The 21,072-nt window shown below is 37.5% G+C and overlaps 2 protein-coding genes across 3 annotated transcripts in view; both read right to left on the reverse strand.

The window, feature by feature from the left end:
* LOC144690713 (E3 ubiquitin-protein ligase RBBP6-like) overlaps positions 1 to 2,653 on the reverse strand; it is a 26,823-nt gene extending 24,170 nt beyond the window's left edge. Inside the window, exon 1 of the mRNA XM_078558478.1 lies at positions 2,615 to 2,653. The gene's annotated coding sequence lies outside the window, so the exon portion shown is untranslated. The remainder of the gene's footprint in view (positions 1 to 2,614) is intronic.
* Positions 1,812 to 21,072, reverse strand: part of LOC144690721 (E3 ubiquitin-protein ligase RBBP6-like) — a 29,336-nt gene continuing 10,075 nt past the window's right edge. Inside the window, exons 3-4 of one of the 2 annotated variants that reach the window (XM_078558493.1) lie at positions 15,097 to 15,133; positions 1,812 to 2,659 (exon numbers count right to left, since the gene is read on the reverse strand). In XM_078558493.1, the coding sequence (XP_078414619.1) occupies positions 2,513 to 2,659; positions 15,097 to 15,133 (184 nt within the window). In that variant the 3' untranslated portion in view covers positions 1,812 to 2,512. Of the gene's footprint in view, positions 15,134 to 21,072 lie in introns of both variants that reach the window. The other variant, XM_078558494.1, reaches the window with a different exon arrangement.

Genomic DNA, 21,072 nt, shown 5'->3' on the forward strand with positions numbered 1-21,072 from the left:
TAGTAGCATTGGTTGATCCAAATTTCAATACAGTTAAATAGTTTGCGCCCTAAATTATGATCAAGATCTTCTCAAAGTCTCATGAATGATTGAAATAGGATTTCAAAGAGTGGTTACCAGAGTGGTAGGAAAATGCTGAGTTACATGGAATTCAGGCATCACATTGTTCAGGAATTTCAGTCAAGATTCAAAAACTGTGGTCTTTCCACATGGCAAATGAATTAACGGTATGAAGTGACTAAGGTATGCAATTATCTTCACCTTGCTCTGGCTCAAACAGCCTGTGTGTGCAACTTGATATACCAACCACCTGTGGCTTCTTTGAGTGTCAGCTTGCGCTATTCAGACTCAGAGTACATGCTTCAATTAGGTTGTCTAGTTTTCCAGTTGCTGGATGATTGAGGCCTTTCCCAGGCAGGAACTTGGATGCTGATATACTGCAGCACTTACCTTCATGAAAGCAGGCTTTTGGCCCTTGTGCAGCATAATTTAAACTTCTGTAAATCACGGATTCCATGCACAGCTGAGATACCAAGTAAGTTTCGCAGCGCTCCCCAAGTACAGTCACAGCATGATTTGAACATATTGCCTGATACCACCCAATTAAGTCAGCTGGAAAAGGTCTGGATTGAAAACAGGTTCCTTCCTTGTGGCATTTGGAGTTTTATGTTGAAGTATTTGCATTTGATATCAACTCTGAATATTTCTGAGTCAGTTATGAAACATTGATCAGTACTGGGCCTCTTCTTTTTGGATGCTCCTTAGAACTTGGCAGAACCTGTATGAAGAGTGAATAGGCAAGTACGAGCCACAACTAGGAAAAGCCCTTCTTTGTAGGTGCAGCAGATTTTCAAGCCAGACTCTGGAACCAGTCTTTGTAGTTAGTACTGGCTAAGAGGAAATATTCTTACTCTTCCAGGCAACACAAAAACCACCCATGCAGATGGATGAAAAGTAAGATATCCACATGGGATGTTGATACATAAAAGTAAACAAGAGGGAAGTTACATGTTGCTGAACATCCACTGTGATCTGTCCTATTAGATCATCTGACTTGTGATGTTGAGAACGAGATGATGATATTCTCAAGCAATCTCTATTTCAGACAGAATTCACAAATTGCATTTAATTATATCCGAGAAGTGATTAGGTTCAAATCACAGTATGCTACACAAAGAAACCACTTATTTCAATGGATGAAACTCTGCTTGAATGCCATTCAACAAAATGCCCACGGAAACACAACGCAATGCTGTGAGGCTTGTAAATTAAGAGAGCATCAGGTGAGAAAACCTCACTGCTCACCCGTTCTCTAGATGTTATTTAGTAATTTAGCTTTAATTCCATGATACAGCAAATAGAGATTGATCCCATCAAGGTTTAACTGTACTGCTCACACAAAACATATTTGTTTGAACCCAAACAGCATTTCACTTTAGATAAACACATGGCTAGAAATGATCAACTGCAGATACCAGTGAATGCATGTGGAGTTCTGCAGGTATACAAATCTTCCACCCCTAAAATGAAGATGTGTTTCCTGTGCACATAGTAACACTGGGTTTAAATTCAGATGATCTAGAGAGGTCTACAAACCAGGAGGACAAGTACAGTAAGTTAAGGCAATGTAAATACAATGAGTGGTAACTGGTATCTGTATTTTTTGCTCCTAATGGCATAAACATCCACTAATATGACTAGCACTTGTCTCTCCCTACAGATTAGCCAAGACGCAGCAACAAAAAACAATTTCACAAAGGTTTACAGTCTGTGTTCAAACAAATGACCACCCATATACACCCTTTCCAACATCTGGTCTTAAGAGAACATAGTTTATTGTATTTAGTGGTTTACATTTACATGGTCAATGCTAAGCTATGCAAGGGTCAATACAACACGGGATTGGCATACATGTATTCAATTCATGGTTATTTGACTGTAGACATTGCTATAAAATTCAGGAAAAACTTACACACAAGATTTATACTTTCAATAACAACAGAGGTAGCTTTTATTTCTTGGCTGTATTGCTGAGATAACAGTCTTTATGCTTACAGCCATACACAGATTTGACGGTGCTAAAGGCAAGAACCTTCATACCAATCACTGTATCCAGTGATCTGGGCTTTTTTCATTCTTCTATCGCCTTCTTTACTAGCGAGATGTTCAAAGCCAACAAAGGTGAAATAACCCATTTAGCATTCACCACACCCCAGATTAACAAAAAGACAATTAGCTAAGGTTTAATCTTGCTGTTATTTTCAAAGCTGACTGGGGTAGACGAGCATTATGGTAACTAGGTGAGGCTGTCGAGGGACTCCCCTTTCATCTTCCCCATATCACTCACTCTTTACAGGATATTCAGTATATATTGTTTCAAGTTACTAACATTTTACACAAATTACAATACTTTTCATGACAATATAAATGCATTTGAATATATGTAACATTATGCAAAATGATAATATACAATGCATTAATGTAAATTTGCACTGGATAATGTATGGGACAATTACAGATTAGTGCAACATTTAATACAATTAAACTTTGCAATGAATTGAATTGGCAGGGAAAAAAAAAACACCACTAACAGCAAAAAAGAAACATTTTCTACCTTTGTAAGCTGGGCCAGAGAGATAGATGTTCCAGAGTCATCAATCTGTTAACGGAAGAATTAAATACAGACATTCACATTTAAACCATGATAAGGCACATAGTTCAAACCCAAATAGACAGTCTGGTCATTACTCACATTTTAGTAACAAACTCACCTGAATAAGCATTTGTTTATAATGCGCATTGCTAATGTACATGCATTGAGTGTGTATGTGCTGGGATGGGAGAAAGTTTAAAAAATTCACACTACAATGAAACCTTAATTATAACTTTTGGATTCAGACTGTATTTTAATAGGTGAACAGATGAATAAAGCAGAAGTGACTGCATACAGTTGCCACTGCAACACAGAACAGAACTGACTGACAAGGGGTTTGAAATATTTTGCAGAAAAGCTATATGAAGTGTGAGAGAAAAAAAAAGGGTTTAATATTCTACCCAAAGTATTGTTGTGGTTGGGAGGAAGGCAAAGTGTCAGCTCCATGTGCTGAGCACAATCTTTTGAGCTGCTTATGGTGTAGTGATGAAAATGGGGTTTAAGATATAGCAAGATCCAAAAATGCAATCCATAGATTAATAGTATTGCTTGGGGGGGCGGGGGGGTGTGATGACTTCATTCAGATAATTTTCAGTTAGTAAATTCAAATGCGTTGGGAACATCAACTCTAACTTACAGAATCAGCAAGTATTGAATTGAGTTCTTTACACTTAAGACAGATCACAAAAGTGAGGCTGAAAGACGGTCGACATCTTGGAAAGGCATGAAGAACCAAGTAATCCACCCCTAGAAATCTTTATTGACAGTGGGAAACCGTATACAAGAATGTTGCCTACACAGTATGGCAGGTGCTCTTGATGCAATCTATTTCCATTGTGCACCATGAAACAGACTAGTAGCAATGTCTCCTTCCTTCATTCCACATTTCAAATATAGTGAAACTTTTTCTGCCATGACACGTTAACTCATGTGAACATAAAACAATAATAGTTGCTCTCTGAACTTAAAGAATAGATTAAGTCTACATGTATCGGCCTGTATATGTTGTTTCCTGCTACTACGTTGCTCACCTCCTGGTACTATGCATTTCTAATTGCATGATTCAATACAAGTCAATGTTCTGTGGTCTTGCTCACAGATGGTGAGGGAATAGCATGTCCTTTAAATGTGTTAGTAGTAACAGATTGTGTGCGCCTAAATTGCCTTCTCAGGAATCGACAAGAACAGGTATTTTTGTAATCAATTGTGTTCTTTTGGAGTGGCAGCACTAACTGTGGATCAAGAACAGAAGTCGTTACAGCATTGCCGACTTAAACTAAAAATGAAATTAGAGGCTGGGACTTAATTGGACCATGTCAAAAGGACTGGGCATAATTCACCCTGCTCATGCACTTGACCCTTACTTGATTTGATATGATGCATAACAGCAAAATTCGGAAATTTGTGAAGCAGCAAAGTAGAATTGATTGCAGCACAGAAGTTTCATTGCAGTACAGGCTGAGGGAACCTGGGAGGCATAAAACAGGTCCTTCAGTGTCAACACTGGCAGGAAGGTGTAGTGTGACATGCATCAATCTCCTGTTGAAGTGCACACACAAAACCAAGATCACATGCAGTTGTGTGTTTGGGTGGGGATCAGGTAGGAGGGATAATTGGACCAGGAGACAGTTAATATTCAGTCCCTATTTTGAATATGTTCTCTTTCATATATTCTGTTGTTAAATTTTTTATTATGTGGAAAAGCTTAGTGCCATTTTCAAAGTAGAGTTGGTTTGGCTATCTACAATATAGGTAGAGGAGCTGGGAAGGCAAAACTAATGTACTACAGTGCAACCACTGGCAAGAGAGCATATAGATATGACAAGTTGAGATATATAGTTTCTTTTGTATATATGGACACAGAAATCAATAAATAGAATTACTGAATGGTTACAGCACAGGAGGATGACATTCGACCCTTCACATCTGTGCTAATTCTCAAGAGCAACCGTTAGCCCCACTTCCTCGCCCTTCCCCTCTATACCTTGTACATTTTCTCGCTGTAGGTACATATCCAATTTCCTTTTGAAATGCACACTAGAATCTGCCTTCATTACACTCGGACAGTGCATTCCAGATGCTAACCACTTGCTGTGCAAGAGATTTTCCTTATGTCACTGCTGGTCTTTTGCCATTCACCTTAAATCAGTGTCCTCTGGTCCTTGACTTTTCCAACAACAAGAATAGTTTTTATCTCAACCCTGATGATTTTGAAAACCTCTATCAAATCTCATCTCAACTTTGTCCCTAAGGAGAAAAACTCTAGCTTCTCCAATTTATTCTCATAACTAGAAGTCCCTCATCCCTGGAACCATTTTTGTAAATCTTTTCCGCATTTGCTGTAAAACCTTCACATCCCTCCTAAAGTGCAGTGCAGGTAAGGCTGAACCAGTCTTTTATAAAGGTCCATCAGAACTTACTATCTTTTACACGCTACACCTTGGTTTATAAAGCGCAGGGTCCCATTTGTCTTTCTCAACCTGCCCTGCCACCTTTAACAATTTGTGCACATATATCCCAGATCCGGGTTCCTGCAGCCCTGTAGAATTGTGCTCTATTTTACATTGCCTCTTCCATCCCATTCTTCCTACCAAAAATATATATAGTGGAGAGGGTAGCTGTTGTCTCCAGAATGATATCAATGGTTTGGTTGAATGGGTGGAAAAGTGGCAAATGGAATTCAATCCAGAAAAGTGCAAGGTAATCCATTTGGAGAGGTTAGGTTAATTTGGTTAAAAAATGAAGTGTGGTTAAAAAAGAAAACGTGGTTAAAAATTATGTGGTTAGGCCACAGCTGGAATTGTGTGTGCAGTTCTAGTCACATTACAGGAAGGACATAATTGCTTTGGGGAGAGTACAGAGGAAATTTACAAGAATGTTGCCAGGGCTGGAAAATTGCAGCTACGAGGAAAGACTGGTTAGACTAGGGTTGTTTTCCTTTGAACAGAGGAAGTGGGGAGGTGACCTAATTGAGCTGGACAGAATTATGAGCGACCCTAGAAAAGGTAGACAGGAAAGATCTGTTTCCCGGGAGGTCAATTACCAGGAGGCATAGATTAAAGGTGATTGGTAGAAGGGTTAGAGGAGGCATGAGGACTTTTTCACCCAGAGGGTAGCGGATGTTTGGAATTCACGGCCTAAATCGGTTGAAATGCTCAACTCATTTAAAGGGTACCTGGTTCTGTACCTGAAGTGCTGTAACCTGCATGGCTACAGACTAGGTGCTGAAAGGTGGGATTAAAAATGAGTGGCTACCTACTTTTTTTGGCCGGCGCAGACACAATGGGCTGAATGGCCTCTATGGTTCTATATAATCACTTCACAATTCTCTGCATTAAATTTCAGCTGCCACCTGACCAGCCATTGCACTGGCCTGTCTGTTCTTTCAAAATCTATCACTATCCTCTTCAATACAAAATACTTCCAAGTTTTGTCTCATCAGCAAATTTTGAAAATGTGTCCTGTACACCAATGTCTAGGCCTTTGATATGCATCAATTGCATTCCTTCCACCTGCCCGAAAAAAAGCATTCACCATTATCCTGTTTCTTGTCATTCAGCCAAATTTTTATCTAATCTACCACTATTCGTGTAAAGGTTAACAGGATATGCTCATGTAAGATACATATGCCTTTATTATGGAAAGGAAATGTTAACCCATTCTCCAAACTTACATCTATGACCATGGGAACATTTTTGAAGAAGACTGATTTTTGCATTTAATTGTGAACTTCATTTGTATAAATTAAAAGTTGGACTTCATTTTAAACTTAATTTAGATCAATGCCTCATTAATTCCTGCAACAGGAGTACCGAAGGTTTTGGTCTCTGTTAACCACAAAGGTACATAGAAGAGTTTCAAGGGTCTTTATAAGATAAACTTTAATTTACTTTCCCATTGATTTGTACACATATTTGGCCTTGGTGATTTGAAGAAATCTTAGCATCTTAATATAGTAATGATTCCCAAAGAATTAAATGAAAGCACAGTGAAGATGCATCAGTGTGTTACCTAGACAATTATGTAGAGAAACTGGAGGTAAATCATTTTTCCCTGGACCTCAGAAACCTAAGGGGTGATTTGGTAGAGTACATCAAGACAATGAATAATAAATAAGTAAATAGAGAGTCATTGTTTGCATGTGTCAGAAAGATGGTAACAAGAGGGAACGAATTTTTATCAAGTTAGAATAATTTACATATAGGGAAGGTGGAATGTGGAATACTCTGCCATCAGCCATTGCTGCAACAAACTCTATAAATTCTCTTAGAAGGGATTTAGATAGTTGCTTGAAAAAAAGATATGCAGAGCAAGGAAAGTGGATTTGGACGAACTGCCTCATATGGAGAATTATTCCATAGAAGGCTTAATGGTCAGAATGGGTCGTTTCAGTGCGGCCAAATTCTATGATTCTGCTTTTAAAATATTGAACTGTGAATACACCCAACTGAAGTTTAAGATTTGGCAAATATGAGGGTTGACAATTTCCCCACTCCCCAAAAACACATTTTTTTGAACCAGGACATATTTAAAGCAGTTAAAACCAGCCTGGGCCTAAATAGTATAATATATATAGTACACACAGACACAAAGTTAGCTTATTAGCCTGGCGATTTATCCTGTCACTTCCACATTGCAAAATGATTCTGGATCCATTGATGCATATGTAGTAAAAGGCATTTTAGACTCCTCTTCTGTGCAATTCTATTTCACTCAAAGGGAGAGAGAGAGTTGATAACTGGCTGTTGGATCCCGTTATTCACAACACACAACTCCCCAAGTGCCATGACAATGTCGACAGACAAGTAATTAAGCAAGCATATACTGTACAGGAATTCTAGATGAAAGCCTCTTCCCCTCTGTTGGACTTAAACAAGCTTTATATTTAGACACTGCAAGCATGCTTTATTGGATTTAAGTTAATTCCCTCATTGGGCTCGATTTAGTGTTACATTCATGGTATTCAAGGACAAAGTGAAGCACAGATCTGCTTATGTTATGGAATGTTTTTGATGCAATGTTGCAACAACTCCACTCCAAGTGATGTCTTCACAAGCAGTGGTATATTTTAAACTTTTGTTACTCCTCAGGTTGGCCAATGATGCTCTAGTTAGTTGTAATAAAAAAGGGCCACATACCCTCATCAATTTTCCAAATTTGAGCACTATTTCCTAATTTACACGATTCTCTGAGATTAACAAATACATAGAAAGTAAGTACTGAGGGCTCGCATATGTAACAGCAGGATTGAGTATCTTGCTGGGACAACACGGAGGGAGTTTCATTCTGCATCTGATCTATATTTCAAACTATGCTGAGTACACAATGTTAATATGGTGTAAAATACATTGCATTGCTCATCTAAAGTGAACAGAATTATCCAACTGTGACACAACCACCTCATCCACCTCCACAAAATACTATCCAACCTCTAAATAGATAAATAAATCTGATCACCACCTACAACTCAAGTGTTAACAATACTACAAGACTTGTTTATATCTCTGGCTAGTGCTCCTATCCAGCATTAGCAACGATGTAATAAAACTGTTAATTAGCACAAACTCTATGTATTGGAACCTAAATATTTAAAGAGCATCACTGAACTCAATAAAAAGCTGCTTATGGTCCAATATTTGCATAGTTTCAGTATCAAAAACAGCCCTAATGGTCACCTGCTAGATTGTGCCCGCAGAAAAATTATATTGAATTGGGAGATCATTAAGGCAAAGTATTAGATGAGGGAGAGTTATATTCTATACAGCAAATAGTTTTACTTGAGCTACTTTCACACAATGTGCTGCCCAATCTTAGTAGATTCTGATATACAGGGTTTGTGAAACTGGCTACAATCTGGAAGTGATGTTTTTGGAATTTTCTAAAGCAGCAGCGGGCAGACCTGACAGAAATAAACCAGGCAACTAATGCCAACATGTTTACACACTTGTTGCCAGCTGCCTGAAATTGGTGTGCTGGGGACTGCTACTGTCAGCATGGTTACAAAAGCAACCTTGAGTGTCAACATGAGAGAGAAAAATTTATTTAAAATTATACATGAAAATGCTGGTAGTAGCCAAGTTTAAACTGTGACAAGACAAAACCAGCAGTCTTTTTATAAAAAGGGAGCAAGCATGACTGATGTAGGAAACAGAAGAGTCACAGTTACTGTGGAATATTCAGGAATTGGGAGTTAACCACACGAAGAATAATGGCATTACATTTGCAAAAAAAAGTCAGATAAACTATATTCTTTTATAAAAAGATTTATTTAGGTGGACTGAGCAAGAGGGATCTTAACATAGCTAAACTGCAAGGGCAAGCTCTGAAGAGTCATACGGACTCGAAACGTTAACTCTGTTTCTCTCTCCACACATGCTGTCAGACCTGAGTTTTTCCAGCATTTTCTGTTTTTAATACAAATTGTTGCATTGGCCATAGGTGAGATTCGCCTCACCTCGAAACTGTTGAACACAAAGCACAAGTACTGTACTCAGGCTTCTTCAAAGAGGAAAAAGTTCACTGATTTTTGATAGAAAATCCTCCATTTAACTTGGAAGCCTTGCTGTCAGAAAACGATTTAGTGTAAAAGTCTGAAATAATTTCAAAACTTGCTCGTGACCCAATGCATTTTGTGGTGCACATAAGCTGCTCTTATAACAATGTTTATTGCCAGTTCAATGATCTCCTAGATCTCTAAAAGCAGCCTAGAATCAACTTTTAAAAAGGTCCAAGGCTGATAATATGATTTTGGCAAATCAGTTATCTTTATAAACATCAACTGGCCATGTGGAGAAAACTACAAACTGTCCACAACTACCAACCCCACCCCACCACAGACACAATGAGCTCCACTAAGTTCAAAAAGATGGCTCATGTTTTAAATATTTCCATGCTGTCTTGGTTTATTGCTGCCAGTGAGCAGTGGGTAAACTATTTACCCAGATGAGCATTGCTCAGAGACACATTTGTAAAACAGGGCAGCTTGAGATAAAATGCTTAATTACGTTGTAGCAGCTATTTTTGGGTCAGATGTGCAAGCATATTGGTAATTCTGTGTACTCACTATTCAAAATGGCCTCCATCCACTTCTCCATTACAGAGTAAACCACCAATTCCAGCAGACCAAAGTCTCGCTGAACTATATTAAGCCCTAATGCATTCCCTAGGATGCGGTCCCTCTACTAACAGCACTTAAGGCTTTCAAAATGCTCAATATTGATTTTGCGTGCAGTGACTGGCTTGGAGAACTGCACAAGGCTGCAACATAACTGCCATCATTTACTATAAACAGCAAAACTAAACATTTTTGGTGCTTTCACCTTTATACTGAATATGGACATGTCTGATAATTCACAGTAGATTTAGCCAAACAATCTGCAGCATTCCTATTATTGTAATATCATATATTGTGGATATGGAATGCATTGGCTGCTACTACAAATCAGTTAAACATCTGGTCCATATAGATAAGGCTGCCAAGTGCTACTGGAGTGTCATCAAGACATGAGCTCCAGGATTAACAGTCAAACACATCAAATTTAGCACATTCAATTTGAAACTGGTTTTGAAGCTTTGAGGTTAAATGAGGCAGCTCATTCTTAGTTGGCTAAAATTATTTCATTTCTAACACTATCTAAAAATACCCCGATTTATCCAGCTACTTATAGTATCATCTAACCCCCAACAAGTCATTTAGCTATTTGGACCAACTTTGGCAAGTATACTGTCTCTATCTCAAATGTGATCAGAGGAAGAGGTTTCCTCTGATACATGGTATATAAACATTTAAAGTTTGCATACAATATAATAACCGAAAGGAATGGTTTCAGGCCTCAATAATTTAATCTTCATGACCAATTGATAGCACAAGGGACCTAATTGCCCTGATAAAATCAATATCCTAAAGAGACTAAACAAGGTTTTGACAGCTAATGTTTCTGAGATGAACAAAGATGGCAGAATTCTGCCTGCAAAGAGTACATACAAGATGTTCACATTGAGATGAATGTAAAATGCCCCATAGTACTAGTCAAAAGCAGGATACTTCCCTGGTGTTCTGGCCAACATAAAATTCTGTGGGACTGTGCGGTGTGCAAATTGGATCTTGCATTTACCCATGCATCAGTGACTATACTCCAAAATTAATTCACTGGATCTGAACAGTGAAGTGCTCCAAGAACTGAAAGTGTATATATAAACAATTTTTTCCCTTTGAGAGATTAAAAAAAATCTCAAGTGGTCGAGTATAAGGAGTTTCATATATTGACCAACTGTCTAGTAACTGATTAGTTATTACTGATAATCAACTGCCATTTCCAAACACAGGCATCTTCAGATTCTGACAACTTAGCCTATGAAAATAGCATTGCCACACAGTGGAACACGAGAGCATCCAGTTCTGCACTATGAAGTGGTATGATGTGGGCTTTGTGCATTGACGGCTAACGCTGCTGATTTGTCTGTCACAATCATATTGCTGTGGATAAACACTAAGCAGGTGCAGAGTACCCGTGCTACTCTTTTATACCACCTTACAGCCAATTAAAAATAGCATAAGGCAAACAATGGCTTGGGGGAGGTAAAATAGTAACAGGATACTTCAGGGGTTTAGATTAAGTGTCAAATTCCACCAGTTTTCTGAGCCACATTTTTAACACACCTAACTTTAAAAAAATATATAAAACATTCTGTTAATGACTGCTTAGTTTCAGGAAGTAAATTGCCTGAAGTTGGTAGGAAACAGTTTTTGAACTATACGTGAATTAAAAGGTAATAAAGGGCGAGCAGGTGGATCTGGCATGAAACAAATTGGGTTTTAAATAGATCAGGGCTTAAGTGGGGATTTGAAAACAACTCTTTCTTCCAATGAAACTCATCTATCTTTTCTGTTTATACCAAAAACATCCTACTTAGTATGCTTGTATATCCCATTACCACTGCTAAACACTGACCTCGCTTAGCTTTCCCTGCAGTCTGGTAACTAGGTCTGTAACCTCTTTCTCTTGCCTTCCCCTGCTGCCTCCGTAAGCAAAAGGATAAAACTTGACAAAACAGAATGAAGGAAAACTATGAATTCAAAAAACAGTAGAAAATGCAAATAAAGAGAAACAGGTCAAGACAAAGTGGAAAACTGTTGCACAAATACAAATGATTTAAACATTGCTGAGCTGCAGTTACCGAATGTTAGCATTATGAATACAGGAATATAAAAGCAAGGGAAAGCCCTGATATACCCATAACTAAAGGAAGATAAATGCTCTCAGATTAAGGGAAGGTTGAGAAAAGTAAAGCACACCATTAATACCTTACTGCTACAAAATAGCAAGTAGTCAGATATTAACTAGTTAACATTTCTTCATTACTGAGGGCTCGGTCAATAATTACAACACTAAGTTTAAACATTCAGTACAGTATTTCTTTGCAAGAAATAGTTTAAGCGCATCCATGAAATTAGTCAATCGTGGTGGTACAAGGGCAAGCTAATGAATCAAGTGAATTTATAGATTACAATCAAAGATTTTAACTACTGTGTACATTGTTATCCTAGACTTTTAATTTAAGTACAAGAGCTCCCCCACTGTAAACTTTCCCCAATGGTCAGTCCTTTCTTTGAAATAACTGCCATCTTAGATTGTTACAAACTGCAAAAATCTGAATACAGTCTACACTTCAAATTATCTGATCAAATTTCCACTTGGTTGATTTACATTGCTTAGTACAAAGCAAAGTAATAGTGTAAAAATACTTCCAATTATTAAGTGTATGCTTATTCCTGTATTTCTGGATGAGGATGCACCCAACACACTCCTAAGCATGGAAGTACAGTAACATGAAAGATCATTCCATCGCCATTCCTATCTTAAGAATAGGACTAACTGGAACAAATGTTCCAAACTCAAGATCAGAGGGCTTCCTATGTTCATTCTCAGTGATTTGAGTCACATACCAGAGCAACCTGTAACACTGTAGGTCTAACAGAGTAGTTTCAATGGTATTCCTGCATTTTTGTGCATTGTGCTAATGTTGTTAAAAATTAGCAGTTGGTTTTTCAGTAAGGTCGCCTAATGTTTAACTAAGCATTTAGGTCTCATCCTTTGGATAAGACATTAAGGTCACATTTACCTGGTCCAGTGGTTGAGGCAAATGCTTAAGACTGCATGACACAATTAAGAACAGGGAGCTCAGAGATCCTAAACAACAATCCTCCTTCAACCATCAATAAAAAACTTGGCTCATTCATCTTAGTGCTGTTTGTAGGATGTTGTTATAAAATGGCTGTTGCACTTACATGTTCAACAGCGACTCCACTTCAAAACAAACTCCTCCTGTGCAGCACTTTGAGACTTGACAAGAGAAACTACATAAATGCCAATATATCATTTGTGAAGGTTCATCAAGAATCTATTTTTGTTTTGATAAGGTCACCTGCACTATTATTTTTGTGGCAGGAGGATTGAGAATATGGGGAACCCATGAAATCATCATGGTTCAACATCCTGGTGCATTTTTCTATTCACACCTAGGGTGGAGACAAATTGGCCTGTATATGCAGTCACTGAATGGAGCTGATTCTGTTCATGTTTCTAAAGCTTACTTAAACTACCCCATCTTTCTTGATTTTTAAAAGAAACTTCTATATCCATAGCTTTTATCAGCCTGATTTTTACCATAATTTGGCTAGCAAATTTGGTGCATTAAAACACTGCCCCACTGTACCTTGGTGAAGGTCAAGGATGTGGCCAGAAAGCGTGGAAATCTCTTGACACACAACTTAGTACGGGACTCAGAAATCTCAGTGCAAGTTATGTGGAACTTACACCATTCACTCTTCCCCACCACCCCCTGCCCCAGAGTGGAATTAATTTAACCCTTAGCTGTAAGTGTTCAACACCTATACATATATAGATTTACTTATACTTAAAGTGAATCGTAAGTAGGTACTAAGTACTTTTAAAACAGACAGCACATAACTAAGCCTAAAAAAAACAACAGCATTAGCTCTCAGCAAAGTAAGAGACAGAAAAGGTCTAATTTTATAATCTGGAATTTACCTGGTCTGTAATAGTAAATCTGCAATTTTTACTGTAAAGTACTCTAACACCTGATTTAACAAGGTAAATGTCATGGCAGACACCAGCCCTGTCAACAGCCTCTTTCAGCTAAGTTGAAACTTACAAAAATGCAGAACAAGCCACAGAAGCAGTTTTATGGAGATTAGAGAATTGACTGGAAAGGTTTGCAAGCTGCTTTTCAAGTTTAAGTTTCCTAAATGCGTGGAGATTCAAAATCAAACCATACATTTAGTGTTGATATTAACTGGCTACATCCATTAATAAAGTAGACAACCAAATTCTTAGTGTGCCTCATTAGCACACTCAACATAATGAAAGTTTATTATTTTAGGATATATATTTTATTTGATAGGCTCAAACAAAAAGCATTCAACTTTTACTTCACAGGTAACACACAGAAGGGCAAAACAGCCAGAATTAAGCTTTAAATTGTCAAGTCAGGGGATTTCTGTGGTGTGCAAGTGAAAAATCATGTACATACGGTATGGAATAGTTTATTACCAATACAGACATAAAAATATACCAGTTTAAGTAGCACCACAAAAGCCTACTGACTTCCATTTATTTGCAAAGTTCTGTAGCCAGAAAAGGAAAATCAAGTAACAGAAGGATTGAATATTTCTGTTATTTAGTGATACTTGTCAAATTTTAGTTTGTTTGAGCTCAAAGTTTAAAAAAAAGCGCTGTTATGGAAATGGATTATCGAGGAAGGAAGTGTTAAACTGCACAAATTCATCATCTGCTTTATATCCATCAGGTACTAGAGTCTAATGTGGATTTTTCATGTGCCTTATCATAGTGTAAAGAAACCTGTTTCATAACTATTAAATCATAAAAAGTTGAGTGATACAATGTGAAATGGAAGATAATACACTTCAAACATTCTTTATTTGAATAAACAGAATGCACATAGCCTATACACATGTAATACTAAATAAAGACAGACATCACAGGAACACTTTCATGTTCACCATAGCAGACCATTGAACCACAAGCTCTGAAAATGATCATACACTGATCTGTACAACATTAAGTCATACAGAAATTAACTAGCATTTTCAATGTGAAATACAGTGCATTATGTTGCACCATTAGGTCACACATACAGATAATATGTGCATATACGGGCAATTATTTCTAAATATTATCCATCAGTATTTTAAAATACTACGAATGCATTTTAGTAGGCATTACAGAACATACCCTGGTCAAATGTGTACCATGATAAACTTAAGTTTATGCATTGCTTTTAAATCTATTTAAAAATCATTAACATTATTGTCTAGTGGTTATCAATCATTTTAAAAATAGCAACTTAGATGTAACAAATCAAGAAAAGAAAGGTTCAGATTGTATTTTTGTTTTACATACTGCTTTCGATGTTCCACTTGCTGGTTCAGAACGATCTCTGGAAAGCAGAAGACAGTTTGTAAAGATATTACAATCATGTGTTTTGCATTTACAAGAAAAACATAAAAGATACCCACAAACATCAAGATGAAGAGGGACAAAACATCATTTTCTGGCAAAGTGTGCAGCATCACAGAACTACAGAATCCTTCTTTTATGAATTCTCAATCAAAAATATTCCAACAGTGGGCTCTGAAAAATCTTGAGGGACTATTCACGAATAAAAAAAAGAACAATCTTAAGTTGTACATCTCAAAAAAAGGATACATGATTCACTTTCAGTGAGGAAAGGCCATTAGATCCGGTGTGCCTTATCATCTTGGTCAAATGCATCTGTATGACGATGGATAAAGGCACACAACATATTCTGATTCAAAATAGTTTTGAAGTCAAACACCAATAAAATTTAGCATCAATGACAGATCCATACACAGTCAACACAAGGAGCTTAAAAACATTTCTGTGGACTGATATAAATTAATCTAACTTAAAAAGTACTGACGACATTTATCTTGGCATTCATGTCCAGAGCTCAAAATAATAGAAACTGGTTGACATAATCTGGACTGTCCCGAAACTACCTGCAGCAATTCCACTGACCCAAGCAAGAGATCAACAGGTTACTAAGTCTAATTAGTGCGCTTTAACCAAATAAAATTATAGGATAGAGCACTTGAGGTTGACACTACTGCAGCACTCTGGGGATGCATTAATTCCACTGTATCAAGTGGATGTTTACAATGCCATGACATCTTCTAAAAAACTAGTTTTCCTAGCATCCTAACCAACATTTTTTGCCCCTTTAGTCAATAACAGATTAGTAGTTAATTATCTCATTGCTGTTTGTGGGATCTTGCTGAGCACAAATCAACAGCATTTGGGACGGAATACTGTACGAATGCTTGTCTTTTTTCAAATTGTATATAACCTATTCGATTCAAAGTCAATTAATTCAATTATTCGAATTCACATCTTAAGCACTTAATTCCCACTTTTGATATTTACACTTAATTCAATACTGGGTATAACTTAAGTACAAAAAATGGATGAATCAGAAGAGTAAAGATTTTAGATGCAATACAATAACCTTGTCAGACAATTTCAGTCAATGCCTCATCAAGTTTAAAGAATTTACACTTAGATTCTCTAGTTCAGTAGTAACACATCACCATTAAAAGACAAATCTTCCTGCTTTGAAAGAGAGAGAAAATGCTGGAAATACTCAGCAGGTCAGGCACCTGTGCAGAGAAACAGTTAAGATTTCATGTCGGTGACCCTCTAACTGCTGAGTGTTTCCAGCATTTTCAGATTACCAGCACCTGCAATATTTTGCTTCCTGCTTGGGACATGTGAAAATGCCCCAAGTTGCAACTAAATTAAGTCAAAAGCCTAAGAACTAACAAAATACATTATACCAAAAGAACTGTATATTATATTGCACAGGAATGCAACCAACATTCACCACCAGCAGGAGAACAGGCACTTCATACATACAGCACAGAAAAAGGCCACTCTGCCCAAGTCCATTCAGGTGTTTATGCTCCACACGAGTCTCTTCCCACCCTACTTCATCTAACCCCAATGTATCCTTCTATGTTTTTCCTCCTCATTTATATCCAGTTTCCCCTTAAATACATCAATGCTTTTAGTCTCAGTTACTCCTTGTGCTAGCAAGTTTCACATTCCCACCACAATGGGTGAAGAAGCTTCTCCTGAATTCCTTAATGGATTAATTAGTGACTATCATTTTTATGGCACCTAGTTCTGGTCTCACCCTAACAAACCCTTAATAAATCTTAAAGCCTTGATCAGGTCACCTTCTCCAGTTTAACCTTTCCTGATAGCAGGGTCTAATCAAGCTTCTAAACCTTCTCAGCTTTTCAATTCTATTCCTCTAGAAATGAATCCCAATGCATGATTTGCCTTTTTTATGGTCATCGGCATTGTTACATTTAATTTGTCGAACTGTACCCTCCAAATCCTTCTGGTCCCTGTAGATGTTGATTTTCAGAACAGTATGTGATCTCCTTATCCTCCTTATAAAATTATACCACCTCTCACTTTTCTACATTGAAGTTCATTTGCCAGCTATACATTATACACCCATTCCACAAGTTTATTTATACCTTTCTGTATTTTGTTACAGCCCTCCTATTAACTATAACCCCCAGTTTAGGGCACACTTTGAAATTGTGCTTCCAACACCAGTTTAGATCATTTATCATTGGTGAACAATAGTGGTCCCAGCACTGATCCTTGTGGGACATCCATTCTCAGTTTGCCAGTCTTATGACACTAGGTTTGAATCAATGGAACTTGAATTATCATAGTCTTACAATATCAAGATGTGAAAACATGCTCCCTGCGTGTTAAATATAATAGTAACATGAAAAAGATGCAACAGGAAAACTTAAATATTAAAATGTTACTTTAAGGTAATTTACTTAAACTTAAGTTTTACATCTCTTCTCATACAAAGGAGCAGGAACAGAACTAGTTTATTTTGGATTAAATGCCACGCTTTCCCTGGTGTGAATAGAATGGTATTACTTTGGAACGCTCCACATTTCCGGTTACCACTGACAGTATTAACTCTCATTGTAATAAAATGCCATTATATTCTTCCCAGCACATCCTCTTGAACTGTTAGAATATGCCCCCATCAAGAAATCACTATCCTCAAAATGCATTTACAGACTAACCAAAAATCACATTCAGGTACTCCTCCACAGATTGGTAATTTTGATAAGGTTCAGCCACTATGTCAAGTGATCACTTCCAGAAAGTTGATTTAGGGTTCAGACAACTGCCCCAACAGCATAAAGGCCAATTTAAAAAATATTTCACTAGACTCTGCTGTATTTATTTAGCTAGGTTCAGAAGGAGGTAAACAGAGAACATACAACATAAACAGTTGCAAGAAATGCATACTGCTGGTGCTTGGTAGGGCAGGACAGGGCAAAAACAAGAGAAAAATTAAGTCATAAGATTAAGATGGTCATAGAACACGACCATTACCAACTCCCAAGGGTTTACAGCTCAATTCTATTTGTGCATTATGCTTCTTGTTTTGAAAGGCTGTACCTGTTATGGATAAATACTAAGAATATCCATATTAGTTTACTTCTGAAGCTTGAGACACATGTAAATTAATGGGAATATCAATGTAAACTTTATAATATGGTCTATCTGTTGACCTAAACAGCCCACGAAGTCAAAGTAATGAACACTGTCTTAAAATTTAGAGATGTCAGATTTATTGGCAGTATTTCAGTAATAAGAGACTTGGGGTGACTGATTAGCTCATGAAAGGGACAAGATCTACCTGATGAATCAGATTTGGCTTGGACTGCTATCAGCTAAGTTTGTTTGATGCACGATAACAAGAGGCGAACACAATGGGCAACAACGCAATGAGAGCCCAGTCTTGTCTCTTCCAGGTCAAAACCCCAGTTTTATCTATCGCATAAGGCACTCTATCCTTTAACTTTACAAAAAAGAATTCTAAAATGCAGTACAGCATATCTACAATTTTATGCATTTGCTAGGTACTTTGCGATTATATTGAAACAACCAACGACCATCCATTGTTATTGCAGACATCCAGGCAGCTTGTTGTTTCCTCCAACACAATGGCATATGCATATTCACAACATTCAAAATATTTGATAGGTTGATAAATTACAGAACTATGAGATACTGCAATACATTGTTGGCCTTAAATACTCACTAAAATCTTATCTGCTGCCATTCACATCTAAAATGAAAAACAAAAGGTTGCAGAGTGCATCTCCAGTTAACATTCGAACATATGAATTAGGAGCAGTAGGCCACTTGTCCCTTCAAGCCTGCTCCACCATTCAAGAAGATCATGGCTGATCTGATTGTAACCTCAACTCCACATTCCTATCTACCCCAATAAACTTTCACCCCCTTGTTAACCAAGAATCAATCTAGCTCTGTCTTAAAAATATTCAAAGGCTCTGCTTCCACTGCCTTTTGAGGAAGTGAGTTCCAAAGACTCTCGACCCTCAAAAAAATTCTCATTTGTCTTAAATGAATGATCCCTTATTTTTAAAAAGGTGGTTCCCCAGTTCTAGATTCTCCCACAGGAGGAAACATCCTCTACGCATCCACCCTGTAAGGTTTCAATTAAGTCACCTCCTACTTTTCTAAACTCAGTGGATAGAAGCCTGGCCTGTCCAACCTTTCCTCATAAGACAACCCACCCATTCCTGGTATTAATCTAGTAAACCTTCTCTGAACTGCTTTTAATGCATGTACATATTTCCTCAAATAAGGAGAGCAATACTGTACACAGTGCTTCAGATATGGTCTAATCAGTGCCCTGTACAACTGAAGCATAACCTCCCTACTTTTGTAATCAATTCCCCTCACAATAAATGATAACATTCTTTTAGCTTTCCTAATTACTTACCATACCTGCATACTAACCTTTTGAAATTCATGCACTAGGACACCCAGATCCCTCTGAATCTCAGAGCTCTGCAACCTCTCACCATTTAGATAATATTTTTCTTTTTTCTTCTTCCTGTCAAAATGGACAATTTCACATTTGCCCACACTATCCTCCACTGGCTAGATCTTTGCCCACTCACTTAACCTATGTCCTTTTGTAGCCTCCTAATGTCCTCTTCACAACTTACTTTCCTACCTATTTTTGTGTTGTCAGCAAATTTAGCAACCATACCTTCAGTCCCTTCATCCAAGTAATTTATATAAATTGCAAGTTGAGGCCCCAGCACTGACCCCTGTGGCACACCAATTGTTACCTCCTGCCAATCAGAAAAAGACCCATTTATGCCAACTCTCTGCTTCCTGTCAGCTATCCAGCCAATCTTCTATCCATGCCAACATGTTAACTCTATACTATGAGCTTATATTTTCTGCAATAATCTTTGATGCGGCAACTTATTAAGTGCCTTCTGGAAATCCAAATACAGTAAATTCACCGGCTCCCCTTATTCCATAGGACATGCGACTCCTTCAAAGAACTCCAATAAATTGCTTTCACACGATTTCCCTTTCACAAAACCATGCTGACTCTGCCTGATTGCCTTGAATTCATCTAGGTGCCCTGCTATAATTTCTTTATAATAGCTTCTAACATTTTCCTGATGACAGATGTTAAGCTAATTGGCCTGCAGTTTCCTGCTTTCTGTTTCCCTCCCTTTTTGATTAAGAGTTGCATCTGCTATTTTGCAATTGAATGGAACCTTCCCTGAATCCAGGGAATTTTGGAAAATTAAAACTAATGCATCAACTATCAACACTAGCCACTTCTTTTTAAGATCCTAGGATGAAGTCCATCAGGACCCGGGAACTTATCAGTCCACAGCTCCAACAATTTGCTCAGCATCACTTCCCTGGTGATTGCAATTTTCCCGAGTTCCTCCCTCCCTTCCATTTCCTGGTTTACAGTTATTTCTAGGATGTTACATGTATCCTCAATGGTGAAGACCAATGCAAAATGCCTGTTTAATTCACCTGCCACCTCATTTACCATTATTAATTCCCCAGACTCACTTTCTATAGGGCCAATGTTAACTCTAACTCTTTTCTTATTTAAATATCTATAGAAACTCTTACTATGTCTTTCTATTTCTAGTTATCTTTCTCTCGTACACTAATTTTTCCCTCTTTTTTAATCTTTGTCATTCTTTGCTGGTTTTTATATTTTGTTCAATCTTCTGACCTGACACCCTTCTTTGCGCTATTATATGATTTTTCTTTAAGTTTGATACTGTCTTTAACTTTAATTAACCATGGATGGTGGGCCCTCCCCTTGGAATTTTTCTCTCTCATTAAAATGTATCTATTTTGCATATTCTGAAATATCCTTTTAAGTGTCTGCCACTGCATCTCTATTGACCTATCCCTTAACCTAATTTGCCAGTTCACTTTAGTTAGCTCTGC

This window comes from Cetorhinus maximus, chromosome 15 (genome assembly GCF_964194155.1).
Source record: "Cetorhinus maximus chromosome 15, sCetMax3.hap1.1, whole genome shotgun sequence".
Classification (NCBI taxonomy): domain Eukaryota; kingdom Metazoa; phylum Chordata; class Chondrichthyes; order Lamniformes; family Cetorhinidae; genus Cetorhinus; species Cetorhinus maximus.